This window comes from Garra rufa, chromosome 11 (genome assembly GCF_049309525.1).
Source record: "Garra rufa chromosome 11, GarRuf1.0, whole genome shotgun sequence".
In the NCBI taxonomy this organism is placed as follows: Eukaryota; Metazoa; Chordata; class Actinopteri; order Cypriniformes; family Cyprinidae; genus Garra; species Garra rufa.
In genome coordinates, this window is record NC_133371.1 from 29,939,276 (window position 1) to 29,959,871 (window position 20,596).

The 20,596-nt window shown below is 35.3% G+C and overlaps 1 protein-coding gene across 1 annotated transcript; it reads right to left on the reverse strand.

Moving 5' to 3' along the window:
- Nucleotides 1–717: 717 nt before the first annotated feature.
- On the reverse strand, nucleotides 718–18,671 carry ttc23 (tetratricopeptide repeat domain 23). Its single transcript, XM_073850326.1, has 11 exons — nucleotides 18,507–18,671; nucleotides 18,073–18,244; nucleotides 17,726–17,849; nucleotides 16,396–16,537; nucleotides 16,087–16,212; nucleotides 7,947–8,118; nucleotides 7,267–7,372; nucleotides 6,455–6,582; nucleotides 5,439–5,588; nucleotides 1,628–1,710; nucleotides 718–1,450 (listed from the first exon to the last, which is right to left on the reverse strand). The coding sequence occupies exons 1-11, from the start codon at nucleotides 18,578–18,580 to the stop codon at nucleotides 1,339–1,341; spliced, it is 1,389 nt and encodes a 462-aa protein (XP_073706427.1). The 5' UTR covers nucleotides 18,581–18,671; the 3' UTR covers nucleotides 718–1,338.
- Between the last annotated feature and the right edge of the window lie 1,925 nt (nucleotides 18,672–20,596).

Here is a 20,596-nt window from a genome sequence, read left to right on the forward strand (position 1 = left end):
ACACTGAGAGAGGGAGGAGTTTGAGCGTAGAAATCTCACATTAAAAATAAGTGCTAGGCAGCTTACACAGAAGTGTGTAAGTGCTTCCAGAATAGCTATTCGGTGCCATTAAGTCTGTGTCACAACCTATTACGCAGAATGAGGATTCAGCTTCACTAAAGAAGAGTGTCTAATGAGAGTCTATTTTTAGGATTCATACTCTGCCATTGAAACCTCCGGGTAAAAGCTTTAGTCTGAAGATTTAAAGTGTAAGTATGTGCATTTCCCTCTATTTTTCTATTAATCTTAAACAGATAATTATCCTTTTAATATTAACGTCATCAGATGCTGCAATGGTGACTGTCCTGTGCCTATTAACAGCGATGGGATTAAAAAAGAGGGTAATCTAGAATGAGAAAGCATGTAAAGTCAATTCAACTTCATTTAGTCTTTAATATTAGTTCAATATTGATATCACTATTAACCATTTGTGAACCTGGACCACAAAACCAATCATAAGAGTCAAATTTTTTGTTTGTTTGAATAGGACAATATTTGGCCGAGATACAACTATTTAAAAATCTGCAATCTGAGGGTGCAAAAAAAAAAATCTAAATATTGAGAAAATTGCCTAATGTTGTCCAAATGAAGTTCTTTGCAATGCTTATTACAAATCAAAAATGAAGTTTTGATATATTTACAGTAGGCAATTTACAAAATATCTTCATGGAATGATAATTTTGACCTGTTCAAAGTATTGTTGGCTGTTGCTACAAATATACCTGTACTACTTATGACTGGTTTTGTGGTCCAGGGTCACATTTATGTACATCCCTTGAGATGGTGTTTCAGCACCTGCTGTTTTTTGTCTTATTGTTTTGGGATTGCAGATTACAGATGTATTTTTGCTAAATGAAAATTCACAAAAGGGCTGTTTTGTGTGCTGTTGTGCTCTTAAGAAAAAGACTAGCCTGCTCACTGTCTGAACATTGGTTTACATGCAAACACAATAAACAAACCCTTACAAAGTTTGTGTCGTGACTTCTGCTCAATTCTCAGAAATAATATAAGACTCTAAAAGTCTTTGCTAGAGAGGCCTGCAGCTCTCCAGTCAGGAAGTATTTGCAGAAACCGCTGTGACGGTGTATTAGATCACCGTTGGACAGGCCTCATTTTTTGAAGTGCAGAGGTAGTCACCTTGCCAACCAGTCTGAGACTCAACAGAGATTAAAGACACAGTGGAGCTTGTGTGCTGTTCTAGAAATATTGCCTTGTTTTTTTTTTTATCCACAGATTTCCCTTGGTGAAATAGGATGAGGTCAATGCCACATTCATTAGATCCGTTTGCTGGTCCTTCTGTTATGAGTGAGACGTGCTAGATGTCACCTCAGATGCAGATGATACAACTGCACAGAATGGAGGTCTTGTTTCAAGATGACTTTCCTTGCGTCTCTCACCAACCTCTGGTGACCTAAAAAAAGAGCATAAAGCTTTAAATGCCTCATCTATAAATAATATTCACTTGCATCAGCATGCTACATTCAGGTGAAATGTCAGTGTACTGCACTGAAAGTATGTTTTTAGAGTGCACTCTGACTTCTTGCTATAGTGTGAATGTGTATTACACATGACTGAGGAGGAAACTCACTGAGACAGCATGTCCACGGTTCTCTGTGTGGCTTTGGTTTTCTTGTGCTGAGGACCATACAGCATATTCTGAATGCCCAGACACTGAAAGAGACACAGATATCAGTGGTTGATATAAAAATACAGAAAAAAACAGTAACACTGTTTAATACAGTTAATTACAATTTAATTTAATTAATTTTATATTTATATATATATATATATTTTTTATTATTAATTAATTATTTTATTTCATTATTGCGTTTTCCTTCCTCAAAAATACAGAAAAAAAATTCATTTTTATTATTTTATTATATCAGTATTGTTTATTATTATTACAATTTAATTTAATTAATTATTTAATTTAATTATTCATTTTGACAATTAAAATAATCTATATAATCTAAAAAAAAACTGTAAATACTTTGATTATATACATTTATATTCATATACTACCGATCAAATGTTAGGAAAAGATTTTGTTTTTAAAAGAAGTCTCTTTTTTTAGCGTTTATTTCTTCTTCCTTTTGGCAAAAATAATCAGATTATATACATATATAGATTATATACCAAGCATATATTTGATCAAAAATACAGAAAAAAAACTGTAATATTGTATATTATCACAATTTCAATTAATTAATTTGATTTAATTATTTATTTTTCTTTTTTGACAAATAATTCATATAATAAAAAATGTAAATAATTGGATTATATACATTTATATTTATATACTAATGATCAAAATTTAGTGATTTAGTTTTTGAAAGAAGTATTTTTCAGCATGCATTTATTTAATCAAAGATACAGAAAAAAACAGTAATATTAATATCTTTACAATTTAATTTAATTAATTACTTAATTTAATTATTCCTTTTGACAATTAAAATAATCTATATAGTAAAAAATGCAATTAATTAAATTTTATATATATACAGTATATGAAAGAAGTCTCTTTTTTCACCAAACATTTATTTGATTAAAAATACAGAAAAAAACAGTAAAGTTTTATATTATCACAATTTAGTTAAATTAATTATTCAATTTAATTATTCCTTTTTCCTTTTACCAATTAAAATAATTTATATAAATTACAAAAATTATTTTTTTAGCATGCATTTATTTAATCAAAAATACAGAAACAAAAACTAATATTGTTTACAATTATTACAATTTAGTTTAGGTAGTGAATATGTATTTAATATAAATAAAAAGAATAAAAATATGATATATAGGACCTTTTAAAAATGAAATAGTGAAGACGAAAACTATAAAAAATAATTGATTCCTCAAACCGTCATAAACAACTCAAATAGTTGTGAATTATGGCCAAATATAGAATATGCAATTAAACACTGGACTGTAACAGACTTCCTGAACGATTTTAATCAAAAATTAATATTCATCCTTTTGAAAATTATGATCATTATCATCATTTTCATAAAGGATTGAAACTTTGTTAAAAAATGAAGGGCAAGCCAAAATCTGATACAGCCAAAACTGCCTGTGAATGTGAAAGTAAAACATTAAAAAAGTTGTACTTCAAACTTCTAAAATTTCAAACTAAACAAGTACGCTTTACTGCTGTGTGTGGGGCTCAAGAGGTAGTGGACGTCCTGACTCGTCCTGAGACGTAGTAGAGAGAAGGAGTGCCTTTGGCACACAGATATTACAGCATACCTGGCCAAGCCACTCATTTCCTCAAATAAACCCTCTCTCGTTCACTCATCTCATCTTCAAAACAACAACAGCAACGGTTTGGAAGAAAAACACTAGGAATTGACGACAGGACATTTTTGTCTTTCCAAAAAAAGACAAAGGAAAGCACTGTTCAAAGTTTCCTCTATGATTGAAAAGTCTCAGTCCATGTTTTAATCACTTTCCACAGGCAAAAGTGATGTCATGGGGCCCACTTCAATGGGAAAACAGTCAGGGTTTTTTTTCACAAGTGTGTGCGTCTATTATAAAAACCTGGACTAAAGACCACACAAAACTTCCTTTAAAACAAAAAACAACACACAAAATCGAACTTTATTGTTGCTCATTTAAATCCCTGTTTAACCACAAACCCCTGGCTTTAGGCCACAGTCTAAACTGGGAGTGTGTTGCTCTGCTGCAGCTGCTGTCATGATTACAGAAGAAAGAACATGATATGAGTTGCTCATATCTGCCAGAGGTAACGGGGAAAGGTTATTAGCCTGAGGAAGTGCAGAATGTGGGACCACTGATTCACAACCTTCCAAATGGAGCCCTTCGATACGACAACAAAGAAACATAGCAACAGTGCTCATTTACAGACAAGTGGGGACAGGTTTCCATAGATCAACATATTATCTCAGAGGGGGTTTCAGTGTGAACATATAAAAATAAAATACAAGCCGTTAGCATATTTAGGACACACAAAAGACGTTTGGGATGTAAATAAGAATGTTTTAGATTCTTACTGCCTCAGTTGCTAAGAGCAATGACACAAAAGAGACTAAATAACATTGCAAATCAGAGTGTGGTGTGAGTCCTAGAGGAGGAGATCGAGGGAGAAATGAGCTGTCCGAGACAAAGAATAACACTGTCCAGTCCAAAAGTAGTCAAGCTATGAATAAAGAACAAGTTACCAAAACGATCTATTTCATGCGTACCTCTTACATAAGCTGGGAGACGTAATTTTAGAACACTCATGAAGGTCCTTTTAACTGCATTCGCCAATAAATCAACAACCGTCAAACTTTCTGGCTTTCCAGAAGGACTAAGAACACAATGTTATTCTTTGGAACATTTTATATCAGAAAAAGCATCCCCTCTGAGGGGAAATATCATTCATGCTACACTCCAAGATTAGAGCATAGCTCTGTGGACATAAGGTCCTCAGAGACTTTGGTCAAAATAGCTGTTCGGATCTCTTTTTGTGCGAATTGCAGCTGCTCAGTCTCTAGCGATTGTGTGTGGAAGGATTCTGATGAAACAAATTTAATATTTAATTTTTAAACTGTATTTTATACCATCAGAATTCCATGTAGATGTACAATTACATCAAACTGGTGTATTTTAAGTTGAGATGTAACAGAAGTAGAAACAAATCTTGTTTTTCGCATTGTGATGTACCAGGTATAGTTCACCCAAAAATGATAATTAAGTCAGTCATTACTTACCCTTATGAATAAGGTCACATGGACTAAATGTAGGACCCTTGCTGTCTATGGAGGTTCAGAAAGCTCTCAGATTTCATCAAAAATATCTTTATTTGAGTTCCGAAGATTAACTAAGGTCTTATGGGTTTGGAACAACATCAGAGTGTGCAATTAATGGCAGAATTTTCATTTTTGGGTGAACTATCCATTTAAAGGACAAAAAAGGAACTGGGTTCTATCCATTAATTGCTGGATGGATGGAGATCTGAATTTGAGCTTGCAGTTTATTGTAAAAAAAATTTACATCCCCCAGCTCTTCATTTATTGTCTTGCTTTCTTGAGCATCAGTGAATGTTTTCATCTTTTGTAATAGTCCCTCAATTGTTCTCAGTGTGAAAAGATGGACCTCAAAATCATACATTAACTTTTGGAAAGGGTTCAAATATGCAGATGCTGCTGGAAAACCAAAGAATGTGCATGAGCAGAAGGATTTTTCTGAAGAACTGAAAGATTGAGTTATAGCGTCTTTAAAAAAAAATTACAAGGTCAAAAAAAAAAATTGCATGAATGAATCATTCCTAATAAGATCAAAAAACATGCATTTCCTTTCAAGCCAACTTTATAATACCAGCAATGTTTGAACAAAAATAAATACCCATTAACGGCCAACTCCTACAACATAGTGATCATGCATTATATTTGATTCACCTTCTTGAGGGTCCTGTGGGCGTGTCTCATCTGACCCTGTGTCATCTCCACTCCACCAATCAGCTGCAGCGCTTCTGCCACCTCTGCACTCAGCTCACCAAACGTGCTCTTCTTATAAACTAGAGACTCTCTTTGAATCTCAGCACATCTCTGAAACACAAAAACTCCAATTATATATCATCATAATCATCATAGATATAAACCGTATCCTCCAAGTTTCTGAAAAGTGGTCAATCAATAAGGTTTTTAAATGATCAATCCTTAAACGTGTACATATGGTCACTGCATGTCTTGAACATTGTTAAATCACCTTACAGGTGGCGATGGATATGTGTAGGCTTAAACCAAATCTCGTACCATCAATTTTCCCCACAAGGAGTCCACAAGTAAATGCCCCTAGATAACGAGGGAAATTTCCACTGAGAAACTCGTTTCAGTGGCTGACAAGCTTCAACATATTTACATCCTGCGGGATGGCATCTAGCTTTTCTTGTCTCTGCTGTTTGTAAGCTCTTTCAGTAGCTGTGGTCTACTAAAAGCCTCAAAGGCATCAGAACTAAAGTGGAGAGAACAAAGACGCAGGTCTTTAGGAAGTTTTATTCAACCATATGCATCTTCCCATTCTTTTCTCCTCTTCTTATCGCAAAAGCCAAATATTGTGGCATCGTATCAGTAATTTATTTTCCAAGTTGTGTTGCAGTAAAAATAGCAACAATAGCGCCAGTAGCTCACAGAGTGCAACCATTTCACGTCATTGAAATAATCACGCTCCCAATATTCCAAAATATGTTTAAAATTATATGGATTTTTTAAATTACATAGTCTTTATGTAAATCGTTTACGGGTTACCTACTACATCATTTACGTTATATAAAGCCATACAAGTTTTAATACCCGGGGTTCCTTTAAAAAATTCTCACTGACCCCAAGCTTTTAAACAGTATATTTAGTTAGAATATAAAGATCCACATTTATTCCATATATACACCATATTAAGATCAAAATTTAAAGCTGACCTCTTGTTGTCCTGTGAGTAGGAGGAAATGACTGAAGTCATCTTGAGCAGATAGAGTGAGTGTGTCCTGTGGGCCTAGTGCACTTCTATATGCACTTAAACTCTCCTCAAAAAAGCGTGTTGCTGAATCTATTGAAATAAGAAGAGATAATCATAATCACACTTCTTTAGTTATTTCTAATGCCTTTTTTACACAGTACGACTCCTCCACTATCCTTTGAAGAGCTACTCTAACACATCATCATATTTTTCATTTGATTAGCTAAGGGTCACCTTCAAGACTTCAAGACTGCTACTTGTTATGCAGGGCAGCTAACACAAAGCTCTCCTTACGTGAAGCCTGTTAAACACAATTCACTCTAATGACAAACTCTTAATGTTGAATCTAAATGACAGAATGCCTTTTATGACCCTGGACCACAAAACCAGTCATAAGTAGCACAGGTATATTTGTAGCAATAGCCAACAATACATTGTATGGGTCATAATTATCGATTTTATGCCAAAAATTATTAGGAGATTAAGTAAAGATCATGTTTCATGAAGACATTTTGTAAATTTCCTACCGTAAATTTATCAAAACTTTTTTTGATTAGTAATATGCATTGCTAAGAACTTCAATTGGACAACTTTAAAGACAATTTTCTCAATATTTAGATTTTTTTGGCCACATATTGCCCTATCCTTTGTGGTCCAGGGTCACATTTATTATTTTAAAACTGACTTCATAACACTTCTCATAATTTCTATGTGATGCTCGGGGCCTAATAAAATCCCCCGTACAGACAGCCTATTGTGAATGCAGTCGGTCACCGTTGTGATGTGGCTCTGAAGTGGAAGAGTAGGCCAGAGCCAAGCTATGAGCGATCTGGGCCCCCTCCAGACCCCCAGGACTCTGACTAATAGCTATGGAATGAGCCTGCATAAGAGAGAGTGAGAGATAAAAGAGACTTGAATAGAGATACATCACATATCACACCCACCCTGAAACACGGGAAATATTAGCAATAGTTCCTGGCTTTAAATAACTCTGCGGTCCAGTTTTAAAAACCATTAAACAACCCATGGGCCAAATATGCATTGTGGTGCTCTCGTCAACATGTGTCGAATACTGACATGTTGTACTTTTTGTTTTCTTTGCGCACAAAAAGTATTCTTGTAGCTTCATAACATTACGGTTGAACCACTGATGTCACATGGACTATTTTAGCAAAGTTCTTTCTACCTTTCTGGGCCTTGAACATGGTAGTTGCGTTGCTGTCTATGAAGAGTCAGAAAGCTCTCAGATTTAATCAAAAATATCTTAATTTGTGTTCCGAAGATGAACGAAGGTCTTGCGGGTTTGGAACGACATGTGGGTGAGTAATTAATAACAGAATTTTAATTTTTGAGTGAACTATCCCTTTAAGGTGGGTTTGGCACCTCTGTATCTTCAGTTCAGTACAGTGGAATTCTCTGAAGGATGGGACAGGAATAATCCCTGCAGCGTTTACCTGAAGAAGATGCTTGATGGCTTTATCCAGATGTCCCTGAGCCTGTTCAATGGCCGCCATGTTTCTGTAAACACAGCAGATCCGACTGAGCTGTGCTCCTTCCTGAAGCAGCTCCAAGGCTCTTTCACATTGACTGAGGGCATTCTCTGGCCTTCCCTGCCGCTGGTACACCCTATAGAACACAGCACGAAGACACAAAGATGTCATTTATCATGAAATCAATCCAAAATGTCACATACAGCACACTGTTGACCTCGCTTATGCATGCCATCATAATAAGAATGGCTCATTTGTAATGCTAGGCATGAGCAAAAATGCCAGAACAATGAAAGGAAGACGGTCAAGAAAAGCCTGCTCATGCGAACTGGTTAAAAACAGGATGGTGGCACCAGCTCTGAACCTTCAAGGAGCTTTCGATTCTTTTATTAAGATGTGGAGTGCAGCAAATCCAAACATGCCCCGCAGCTGTGAACTCAATACACAAGAGCTCATGTCTTTATTAGGTCTGATTCGCCTCTCTCCGTATCAGCCTTGAGGCATCTAGTCTCACTCCCGAACAATGCAGAGAATCACTGCTGTCTGTGAAGAAATGAAGTGCAGAAGAGTCAATGCTGTTCTATAAAAAGTATTCAGTTCAGGTCACTGGTTTTTTAAACATTTTAAACATGAGGGTGAGAAATTAATGTCAGAATTTTCATTTTTGACTGGACTATTCCTTTAATTACCAGGGTTACAGTGTCTTGCAAAAGTATTCATACCCTTAACTCGGTTCTTAGCTTAAGCACCTTTACATTCATAAGTCTTTTTAGGTATGTTGCACATCAGCATTTGGGAATTATCTGCCATTCTTGTCCTTACCTCTTCACCTCTCAAGTGCTGTCAGGTTAAATTGAAGCAGATGCACATTTTCAGGTTTCTCTAGAAATGTTTGATTGGATTCAAGTCCAGGCTCTGGCTGGGCCACTCAAGGACATTCACACAGTTGTCTACATGTTGCTGGAATGTGAACCTTCTGCCCAGTCTGAGGTTCTAAAAGCTCTGGACTGGGTTTTCATAAAGGCTATCTTCATATTTTGCTGTGTTGAGCTTTTCTTCTACTCTGACGTGTCCCTCAGTCCATTCCGCTGAAAAACACCCCCACAGCATGAGGATGCTACCAGCATACTTTACTTTTGGGATGGTACTCTGCAGGTGATAGACATTGTCTGGTTTTCTCCAAACATGATACTTGGAATTGAGGTTCAACAGCCCAGAGAATCTTGTTTCTCACAGTCTGAGGGTCCTTTAGGTGCTTTTTTGCAAATTCCAAGTGTGTTTTAATGGTCTTCACTGAGGAGAGGATTGAGTTTTGCCACACCACCATAAAGCCCAGATTGGTGGAGTGTTGCAATATTTGTTCTTCTGTAGGTTTCTCCTATCTCCATGTATGGTCATGGAGCTCAACTAGAGTGACCATCAGGATCTTGGTCACCACTCTAGCCAAAATCCTTCTCCATCTATTGCTCACAAAGAGTCCTGGTTGTTTCAAACTTCTTCCATTAAGGGTAACTACATGCTTCTGTGAACCTTCAATGCAGCAGATTTGTTTCTGAACTCTTCCCCAGATGTGTGGCTTGATGCAATCCTGTTTGTGAGCTCCATAGGCTGTGTTTTTCCTCAGGGCTTGGTTTTTGCTCTGATATGCATTTTCGGCTGTTAGACCTTTTCTTAAGATGTGGGTGTCTTATACCCATTCAATTAAATTTACCACAGGTTAACTTCACTCGAAGTGTAGTAACATCTACAAGTGATATAAATGCTCCTGAGCTAAATTTCATCAGTCCCAGATAAGGGTATGAATACTTATGCAACAGAATCCTTTAAGTTTTTTATTTCTAATAAACTTGCAAATATGTAAAAAAAAAAAAAAAAAAAAGGAATGTAAAGCAGTTTAACATAAGGCAGAAACAAGTGTGAAAAAATGAAGGGGTGTGAATACTTTTGCAAGGCACTGTAAATACTAACAAAATTTCCAATCTCACTGTTTCCAAGATACTATTATCTGATGTGGGCAGGTGTGTTACACTAGTCTTTATGGAGACATCCATCACCACAGGGAGATCCCATGCTTTACCAATCCATCTTGTTAAAAGCTTTGAGTCTTTCCAGATTCATCCACTCTAATGGATCCCTAACTCAATTCCCCCATCTCAGAGAGAGTAGCCTGCTCATGCAGCATCCTTATCCCATAAATATAAAGGTAGTAAAAAAAACTTGCATCACAAATTAAACAAGTTAAAGCTTGATTAGTGAATTCCCACGGTGCACCTCTAAAATAGCAAGTGTATTTTTAAAAGTGATGGTTGACATTACACATAATTTGTAAGCATTCATGCATATCTGAATAATTTAATGATGATGGAGCAGTAAACATGTCTTATCTTCTATTTTTGGTGTGTATTTTAGGATTGGAACATACATTTTATTCAAATGAAATCAAAAAGCTCTTAATCTGAATGTCCAATTGCATTCTCAGCAATCAGGGGAAAACGCTCAAGGGCAACATTTGCGAAATGGCAAAGATTTCAAACACGACTCCACCAAGGTTTTCTCATAGTAGTCTGTGTGTACGCTGGAGCACCCTGGCAACTTTTCAAGGCTGCATCAGAAATTCCAGACTCTGGGCCTCATTTTAGGGGCAGTGCGACATGACAGTGCGTTTGTGCCAACTCTACTGCCGCTCTGCCTGGGTACACAAACCTAAACACATCCTGTATTATGCCACACAGTGCCAGTGTAACACCAGCCATCCTCTCAGGCATCCTCTGTGGGAGGAGAGATATAATCTGCGTGGAGAAATCTGATTTAATGTCCGTTGTGCAAGGGCGTAATGCAATTAGGGAGTTTTACATGAACTGCCAAGTAGTCCCCCAAGCCTTCTGCTTAGTAATTGTTAACAGAGCAATACTGACGTAGACTGTGTATGAAAGATTTCAAGCTTGATAGAAAGCAGTGCCAGGCAAAATTAGGGATAAATAGAGACACAGAGCAACAGAAAAGACATCGTCGCCTTTAAAAAAAAAAGTGAAAATAAACACTCAGATTACTTCATACTGGCACAACAGCATTCCAAGTTTAGTCTCCAGCCAAGTTTAGCTCAACTTAATTTATAACATTACCAAAGAAACAACAGCGCAGTGATTTAAAGGGATAGCTCACTCAAAAATTACAATTCTGACGTCATTTACTTAACCTTATGTTGTCCTAAACCTGCATGACAAATGAATTTTGTTTCGTCCCTACAATGAATGTTTAGTCAAATATTTTGTACCTCTTTCACTTTTGTTATTTAGGCAAAAACAGTTCTGTTTCTGCAAAATACACAAAAAATATATATTGTGAACTGAACACAAATATTTTAAACACGTTTCTAACAAAGTTATTTTGTTGACCTTACTTAGATACTTAGATACAAAATGTATCCAGATGTTGTCCCAACTTTCCATACTGAGTCATCTGAATAAACAATTTTATGATTGTGCAAGTTCCCAGCATGCATTGCAGCTTGAATGTGGTAACTTATTAAAAAATTATCATTGCTTTACATGTTACTGGCTTAAATTATGCTGCAGCTGCAGTTGTCATTGTTGGTTAGCTGTCATATTATTTAGAGTTCATATTTTTGGCAAATTAATATTTGTTGATCTTTGCCGCATTTGAGATTTGTGTGTTGAGGTACATGTGCGTCTCATTGTAACTGCTGGATGTAAATAATATATGTCACCCTAGACCACAAAACCAGTCATAATTAGCATGGGTATATTTGTAGCAATAGCCAACAATACTGTATGGGTCTTTTATGTCAAAAATCTTTAGGATATTAAGTAAAGATCGTAATTTTAAATAAGTAATGTGCATTGCTAAGAACTTTAAAAGCGATTTTGCCAATATTTAGATTTTTTTTTTTTTTTTTTTTTTTTGCACCCTCAGATTCCAAATATTCCAGTAGTTGTACTGTATCTCGGCCAAATATTGTCATACCCTAACAAACCATATACCAATAAAAAGCTTATTAATTCAGCTACAGATGTATAAATCTGTATAAAAAGTACCCTTTTGACCCTGACCAATTTAATGCCCTTTTAATGAAGTGATATTTGAAAATAAATTGTAACGGTTTATTTGCTAAATGCTAAACAATATTTGGTTGCCTTCACAATTTTTTTAAAATGTAATGGAGTTAACTAGTTTTGGAGTCTTCTTTTGTGTTCTGCAGAAGAAAGCAAAAAATACAGGATGAACTATCCCTTTAAAATAGTGGTGGGCGATATATACCATTTCAAACAGTAAAGCGGTTTAAATTACACACGGTGTAAAAAAAAATGGCATACTGGCATACCAAGTGGCTATAAACAATGTAGACAGCGTCATCAATTGAGAGGAAATCCCTGTTAACTGCATACACTTCTGACTAAAGGTTGGAAAACTTTTAGAACTATTAAAAACACAACTAATTCTTTAACTGGGCAAATAAACCAACTGTAAACTGCCGTTAACAGAAACCAGACACGCTGAAGATGAAAGCGAAGAGGAGAAAACTCAGCAGCAGGCAGATCAGCTCACTGTTCACAAAGTGCAAAATATTGGAAGAAAATCCTAAATACTAAATTGGGGTTGGGGGTTTAGGTGAATGTACCTCATAAAAGTTTAGATGGCATTTTCTTTCCATCTTTCCTCTGTATAATGCATATTAATATAGTATTTACAGCATTAAACCAAGAAAACGCTGTATTGCTGCTGTTGCATAAGCACCCCCTGCTGGCAGAGAGTGAAATTGCGTTTTTTTGTTTTTTTTTTGCGGTTATATATTATGTAATATATATTATAAATTCACAAAACTAAGGTCAGACCATTCTGTTTTTGCTTTAAATTTTAAAATGATACAATCTAAGTTACATCAAAAACTGCTCATGCTATGTAACATGTTTTTTTGGATCGTGATTAAAATGCAGTTTCATGCTACTGTTGAACTGTTTCATGCATTAATATAAAGGCACAGCCAGGGAAAAAATATGATAAATCGTGAAACTGCCAGAATTCTAAGAAAAACTGTGATATAGATTTTTGGTCAAACCATCCAAAACAGATTTTCTTCAGCCTTCAAGTGGATGTTAAGTGTATGGATGATTTAACACAGAAAAAATACAACACTTGACCTTTTAAGCTATGTTTGCTCACAGGCTTAGAGTGTGAAAAGACATAAGGAAATGTACACTTCACTTCTGAATTCTGTCAAGGCCACAAATCCCAACCAGCACGTGTTCAACAAGGGCTGATGTAAATATGTGTGGAGAATCATGTCAGTATGATAGTGATATGCTGACTCTGATGTCCACTCGCTCACGGACTCCATTCGGATGAAAAAGCTGTAAGCTTGTGTCATTGTTTCTGGGTTTTGTAGAGGTATGTGTTGATAGCGCAGGCTCACTCATTTCAAATATGTCAACACCAGCTTTACAGTCAAAGGCAGAAGAATTAGAAAGCTTTCATCACAACTCACATATGCACATTCTTCCGGGACTAACAAAAGCAGCTGACAAACTGATGAAAGCACAATTACCAATGCTACATAATATTTTAAATACATAATAAATGAGCTTAACTATATAACAATTTATCTTCTCCAGCACAGATGCCCTTACTTACATAACAATGAGCGGCAATAATAAAACCTGAGATGGCCCAGAGAGATCTACTGTCGCTCTGCACTCACAACATAAACACAGCTGGCAGACAAACCACAGTCGTTCATTGTCACAGTCAAGCCTGGTGAGACCAGCCATAATAAACACTAGGATCAATACAAGCTATTGAGCAAGATAATCAAGTCCTCCTGTGGGAATTATTACCCGTGAGAAACAAAAGATCTTTGAATAATGCTGTCACACTGAAAATCAAAGCCAATTTTTTCCCTAAATAATATTAATAATTATTATAAATCATTTCTGCACAATAAACCCTTTGCTTTATGTATGTTTAATGATTTGATGCAACTGATGTTGGGTTTTGCTTTGTAGGAAAATCTCATGAAATATTTACAGAGGTGCTTTTCTGCTTTGCTCTGAATGTGACCAAACCGAAAAGGTAGTGTGACATTCACAGTACATGCGCCAGCTTTAAGATATGATAATACAAGACAACAAAAAAATTTAAAATAGAAAACTATTCAAGAAAAAGAGAAGTTTGTGAAATTTATCATAATGCTCCATTTCTGTTGTTATGCTGTTAAGAATTTTTGTGGATGAGGAGCACCACCTTGTGGTTAAACAGATTATTTCTACTGCTGAAATTAGCTTGCATTCCTAATGAAAAGCCAGAAGTTCATTAAATCATTATTTTGTTTGACAATATATATATATATATATATATATATATATATATATATATATATATAGTGCCTTGCGAAATTATTCATACCCCTTAATTTTTTTCACATTTTGTTATGTTGCTGCCTTATGTTAAACTACTTTAAATTACTTTTTTCCCCACATCAATCTACACTCCCTACTCCATGATGGCAAAGCAAAAAATAGGTTTTTAACATTTGTGCAAATTTATTAAAAATAAAAAACTGAAAAGATCCCGTTGCATAAGTATTCATAGCCTTTTCTAGGACACTCGAAATTTAGCTCAGGAGCATTCATATTGCTTCTAGATGTTACTACACTTCGAGTGGAGTTAAACTGTGGCAAATTCATTTGAATGAGTATGATTTAGAAAGGCACACACCTCTCAGAAAAGGTCTAACAGCTGAAAATGCATATCAGAGCAAAAACCAAGTCCTGAGGTCAAGATAACTGCCTGTAGAGCTCAGTGACAGACTTGCATTAAGGCAATGATCTAGGGAAGAGTTCAGAAAAAAATCTGCTGCATTGAAGGTTCACAGAAGCATGTAGCCTCCATGATCCATAATGGAAGATGATTGGCACAACTAGGACTCTAGAAAATGTCTGCCAGCCCCCATCCAAGCTGACAGAGCTTGAGAGGTGAAAAGGTGAGGCAAAGAATGGCAGATAATTGCCAAATGCAGATGTGCAAAGCTTGTCACATCATACCCAAAAAGATGAGGCTGTAAAGGTGCTTCAAATATGTACTGAGTTAAGGGTATGAATACTTATGCAATGTACTTATTTCAGTGTTTTGTTTTTTTTATAAATTTGTAAAATTTGCAAATCTGGTTTTTGCTTTGTCATTATTATGGTGTATGGAGTGTAAATTGATGTGGGGAAAAAACTAATTTAAAGCAGTTTAACATAATGCTGCAACAAAAAAAAAATGTGAAAAAAATTAAGGGGTATGAATAGTTTTGCAAGGCACTGTATATATTAGAGAATATCTAAATACAGCATAACAACAAATTCTGATGCACATATAAGTATTTCCTTACTTACAAGTGCAACTTGGAGTGATGCCAGGAAAAACATGGAATTAAACCTGAACCTGATATTTGAAACTGCAGAAGTCAAAAGAAATAAATAGACCACAGCATGTGATTCACCGTAGTGCTTTGTGTGAATATCAATGTGTACTCGGTTGCCACGTCCTATTTTAACCCTGTAGACGAATGCAGGTGTTTATTATTCAATGGAAAAATAGATTGAGATGTTTCTAAGCATAATTACAAAATTAATCTCTTTCCACCTAGCCCCAGATCTAAATATTTATTCAGGGTTGTATTTAAAAGGGAAGAAAAAGAAGGGCAGTACTTCATATAGTCAGGGGCGTCGGACAGGGGGTAATAGTGGAACAGAGTAACAGGGGCCCTTGCCCCCCCCCCAGAAACGTAGTATTGCGATCGCAAAAAAACCACCCCAGCATTTAGCCTCCTTGTTAGTGCGTCCGCCTCCCATGCCGGAGACCCAGGTTTGAGACCTGCTCGGAGCGGGTGCGAGCAGGACCCGCGTGAAAGGGGTTACACGAACATTTTTTAGTTAGAATGTAATTTTTCGTTTTTAGGGGGGCCCCTTAGCTGATTCAGTGCACGGGGCCCAGAATTCCCAGCGACGCCCCTGCATATAGTTGCCATCTAATGTAAGATTACATCTCTTGTAAATCATTACAGTCAGCCATTACAACAATTAAGATGAAAATGGTCTCATACCTTGCTAAATTTGTAAATATTTCATACTCAATGTCCACTCTGTCCTCCTTCCTCATAGCTTCTTGTGCCACAATGTCTCCCATTACTATTTCTGCCTTCTGAAAGCTTGACTCGGCCTCTGCTAAAGTTCACATGGTTAAGTGAATTAACATATTACTGTTATTATTACATCATCTGAAACAACAAGGCTTGATGAATTATCACATTTTTCTACTTCAAATGAGGAGTTTAATAATGTCATACAAAAATGTACAGCTCTTAAAAATATATGAATATGATTGCATTAGATGTTTATGTAAACAAGGATATTTTCCAAGCAGTAGAGCGGCACCTCCAAGAGTTTGATGTATGGTAAGGAAGCAGTTGAGGCAGCTCACTCTCTCCTCCTGCTGACTGGATCGGAGTACTTCATGTGCTTGGGATGCATGTTCTTGTGCCTGATGTGCCCAACCTAAGAAACAAGAGGTTGCGGATTGTTAGTAGGTAATTAGGCAATACTAACAAGCTCACTGTACATTATTGTCAATATTTCTCACTGTACTTTACAGTACTTCTTTCTTTACAGAGGTCAAAAGTTTACATACACCTTGCAGAATCTGCTAAATGTTAATTATTTTACCAAAATTAAGAGGGATCATACAAAATGCCTGTTATTTTTTATTTAGTAGTGACCTGAATAAGATGTTTCACATAAAATATATTTACATATAGTCCACATGAGAAAATAATAGCTGAGTTTATTAAAAGGACCCTGTTTACATACGCTTGATTCTACTGTGTTGTTACCTGAATGATCCACAGCTGTTTTTTTTTTTTTTTGTGATAGTTGTTCCTGAGTCCCTTGTTTGTCCTGAACAGTTAAACTGCCTTCAGAAAGTAACACAATGCATTAAGAGCCAGGGGTGTAAACTTTTGAACAGAATTAGGATGTGTACATTTTTCTTATTTTGCCTAAAGATTTTTTTTTTCATTTAGTACCACCCTTTAGAATCTACAGAAGATACTAACATGTTTCCCAGAAGACAAAGTAAGTTAAATTTACCCTGATCTTCAATGCAAACATTTTTCACCCCCTGGCTCTTAATGCAATGTGTTTCCATCTGGAGCATCGGTGAGCTTTGAACCCTCTATAATAGTTGCATATGAGTTCCTCAGTTGTCCTCAGTGTGAAAAGATGGATCTCAAAATCATACAAATTATTGTTGGAAAAGGTTCAAATACACAAAAATGCAAAAAAAAAAAAAAAAAAAAAAGTAAAATAAAATAAAAATTGTGGCACCTAAAGGATTTTTCTAAAGAACAGTGGGCAGTTTAACTGTTCAGGACAAACAAGGGACTCAATATCAACTATCACTAAACAAAACAAAAAAAGAAAAACACAACTGTGGATCATTCAGGTAAAGTATTAAGAATCACGTGTGCGTAAACTTTAGAACTTTTGAAATATATATATTTTTGTGGACTATATGTAAATGTATTTTATGTGAAATATATTCAGGTCAGTGCTAAATAAAAAATAACATGCATTTTGTATGATTCCTCTTATTTTGGCAAAACAATTAACATTTTGCAGATTCTGCAAGATGTATGTAAACTTTTGACCTCAACTGTAAATGCATTAAATAAGTTAGAATTTTACCTTTGTATTGCAAGTAAGCTTTAGCCAGTCTTGACTGAGCTTGAGCCACTGCAAAATGCTCATTTCCATAAACAAGTCTGCTTAGTGCAAGGCAACGCACAAGCTCTTGGATACAGGGGTCATACTGCAAAAGACAAATAAGCATAAAACATTAAACTAGAGAAGTGAAACAAAACATACAATGAATATAATGATCAGTAAGTATCATGCCTGGGGAAGTTTTCTGTAATTCATAATGGAACATACTGGAATGTCAGCGCACTAATAAGGTTACATAAATCAGTAGGAGAGAATAAAATTAGAGTCTGAGATATGTATTTCAGGGTATAAGATTATTAGATGTGTACCTCTTCGCTGTCAGCCAAAGACTGAGCTCGTCTCTCACAAAGCGTTAGTTTCTCTGCAGGAGTCATTAGACTGTAATTCTTCACATCTGCTTTCTGTGAGATTATTGTTGAATCTGCTTCCTGCAGGGATTCTCCTGAACTGACACTGCTGCTCATGTTGAAGCTGGTGAATCTGTAAAAGTTCAGAGCTCAGTTGTGTCTCAAAACAGTGAACTGGCTACCTAGACAGAAATTCTGGGCAGAGATTTAGAAACATCCCCAAGATGCACTGAAAGTGAATGGTCACTGAAATACTGTCAGACTCGAATTAAGATCTGATTTTGTGCTCCACTTAAGAAATAAAGTCAAACAACACGAAGGTGAGTAAATGAAGACAGAATTCTTGTTTTTGGGTCAGCTATGTCTTTAACAGCGACGTGGAAATGAATACGTACGACTCATTCAGCGCAGCCACAGAACAGCTCTGCTGTGATGCGCAAAACGATCCGCTGTGCGGTGCCAAGCTCATTTTTATGGTGAAGGCAAATAAAATTCAACCGTCAGTTCATAAGCTGACAGCTGATGGTACGAATTAGTTTTCTCAACAAGAGTTCTCTTAAGGCTACTGTAGTCTTTCAGAAACACTGGAAGGTAGAGCTGTGTGCAACTGAGTAACTAATATCACGAAAACCCAAACAAACGCTGTGATTGGTTGATTCCCACACATGGGTGAGTCATGTGACGCTCAAGACTGCATTAATGAATAAAATGTTGCATTTTAACGTAAAAAGGACGCATATTTTTCTCATGATTACAACGGAATTGAACTTTGAACCATAAATAAATTCGACCAAGTTGTCCAATGTATGCACATGTGTGTAATACATTTATAGCATTACAGTAAGTCAATAACTTACACTACCAGTCAAACGTTTTTGTACAGTAAGATTTTTAATGTTTTTTTTTTAAAGAAGTCTCTTCTGCTCACCAAGCCTGTTTATATTTGATCCAAAATACAACAAAATCTGTAATATTGTATAATATTTTTACCATTTAAAATAACTGTTTTCTATTTGAATGCATTTTACATAATTTGTCATTTGTAATTTATTTCTGTGATAAAAACTAGCTTTTTTGGAGGGGGTGGGACTTATATACACGATAAAGACATGTATGTTACAAAGGATTTCTATTTCAGATAAATGCTGTTCTAAACTTTCTATTCATCAAAGAAACATCAAAAGATTCTATACAGCTGTTTTCAACGTAATAATAATAAATATTTTTGAGCAGCCAATCAGAATATTAGAATGATTTCTGAGGGATCTAGTGACTGGAGTAATGATGCTAAAGATTCAGCTTTAAAATCACAGGAATAAATTACATTTTAAAATATATTCAAATAGAAAACAGCTATTTTAAATTGTAAAAAAATATTTTAAAATATTACTGCTTTTGCTGATTAATCAAATCAAATAAATAGACTTCTTTAAAAAACAAATCTTACTGTCCAAAAACTTTTGACTGGTATACACTGTAAAAAGTGAACAGTTGGATCAACTTAAAAAAATTACTTCAATTGGTAACAACTAAAGTTTTTTTTTTCAATGTATTTTATTACAGTTTATCTTAATTTTCCTAGGTCAATCACACTTATATAATTTTAGTTCATTCAATCCTAATATTTACATTACACTAACCTAATTCAACTGCATAAGTGAACAGTTGGATCAACTTACATTTTTTAGATGTTATCAATTGAAGTAATTTTTAATGTTTAATTACATTTTATCACCTTAGTCAATTCAACTGCATTCCTAACTTAATTCAACTTACATTTGAATAAATTGAATTTCTTGTTGAACCTGAAACTAAAATATTTAATTAGATGTGAAGTTGAGATATAATTTTTTTTAAGCATTTAAGCTGAAAGAATGTACAATTCTAAGTTACAATTTGGAAAGCAGAAAGTCACGTTAAATAGTCTCATAGTAATCCAACTTACACCCAAGTTCACTTTTTACAGTGTAGTGTGTTAATATATAAGGGAAATATATAAATAATTGCACATGTAAATGTATGTCTGCTGAAGATTTTATGTTGCAGATTTAAGTACATGTTAAATCAATTGATTTTGATGGGATGTAACTAATAACCTATAAGGCCCCACTATATGAGCCATGCAGAGTGTATCTATTATAAATGGTTATCTATTTATGAATACTTACATTATGATAATAAGCCCACATTATGTTGTAAGTAGCTGACAGAATGCAGTGCATTATGGGCTAGTCTTTATACTTGCAAAACCAATAACACCAAGGAATGAATCAAATTACGTTCTGTAAGTAGCATTCAGTAGTCGTAAGAGTTTGATACCATTTAATTTTTATTCAGGACTGAAGCCTTCAAGGACTGTGAGCAATTCGTCTAAGGTATTATAATGGAAGCCAGTCTAACAAATCTGTTAGACAGATCAAATCTGTTGCGTTTGCTTAAATGGCTTAAAGTGTTACATGCAATTTTGGCAATTTAGTGTAATTTA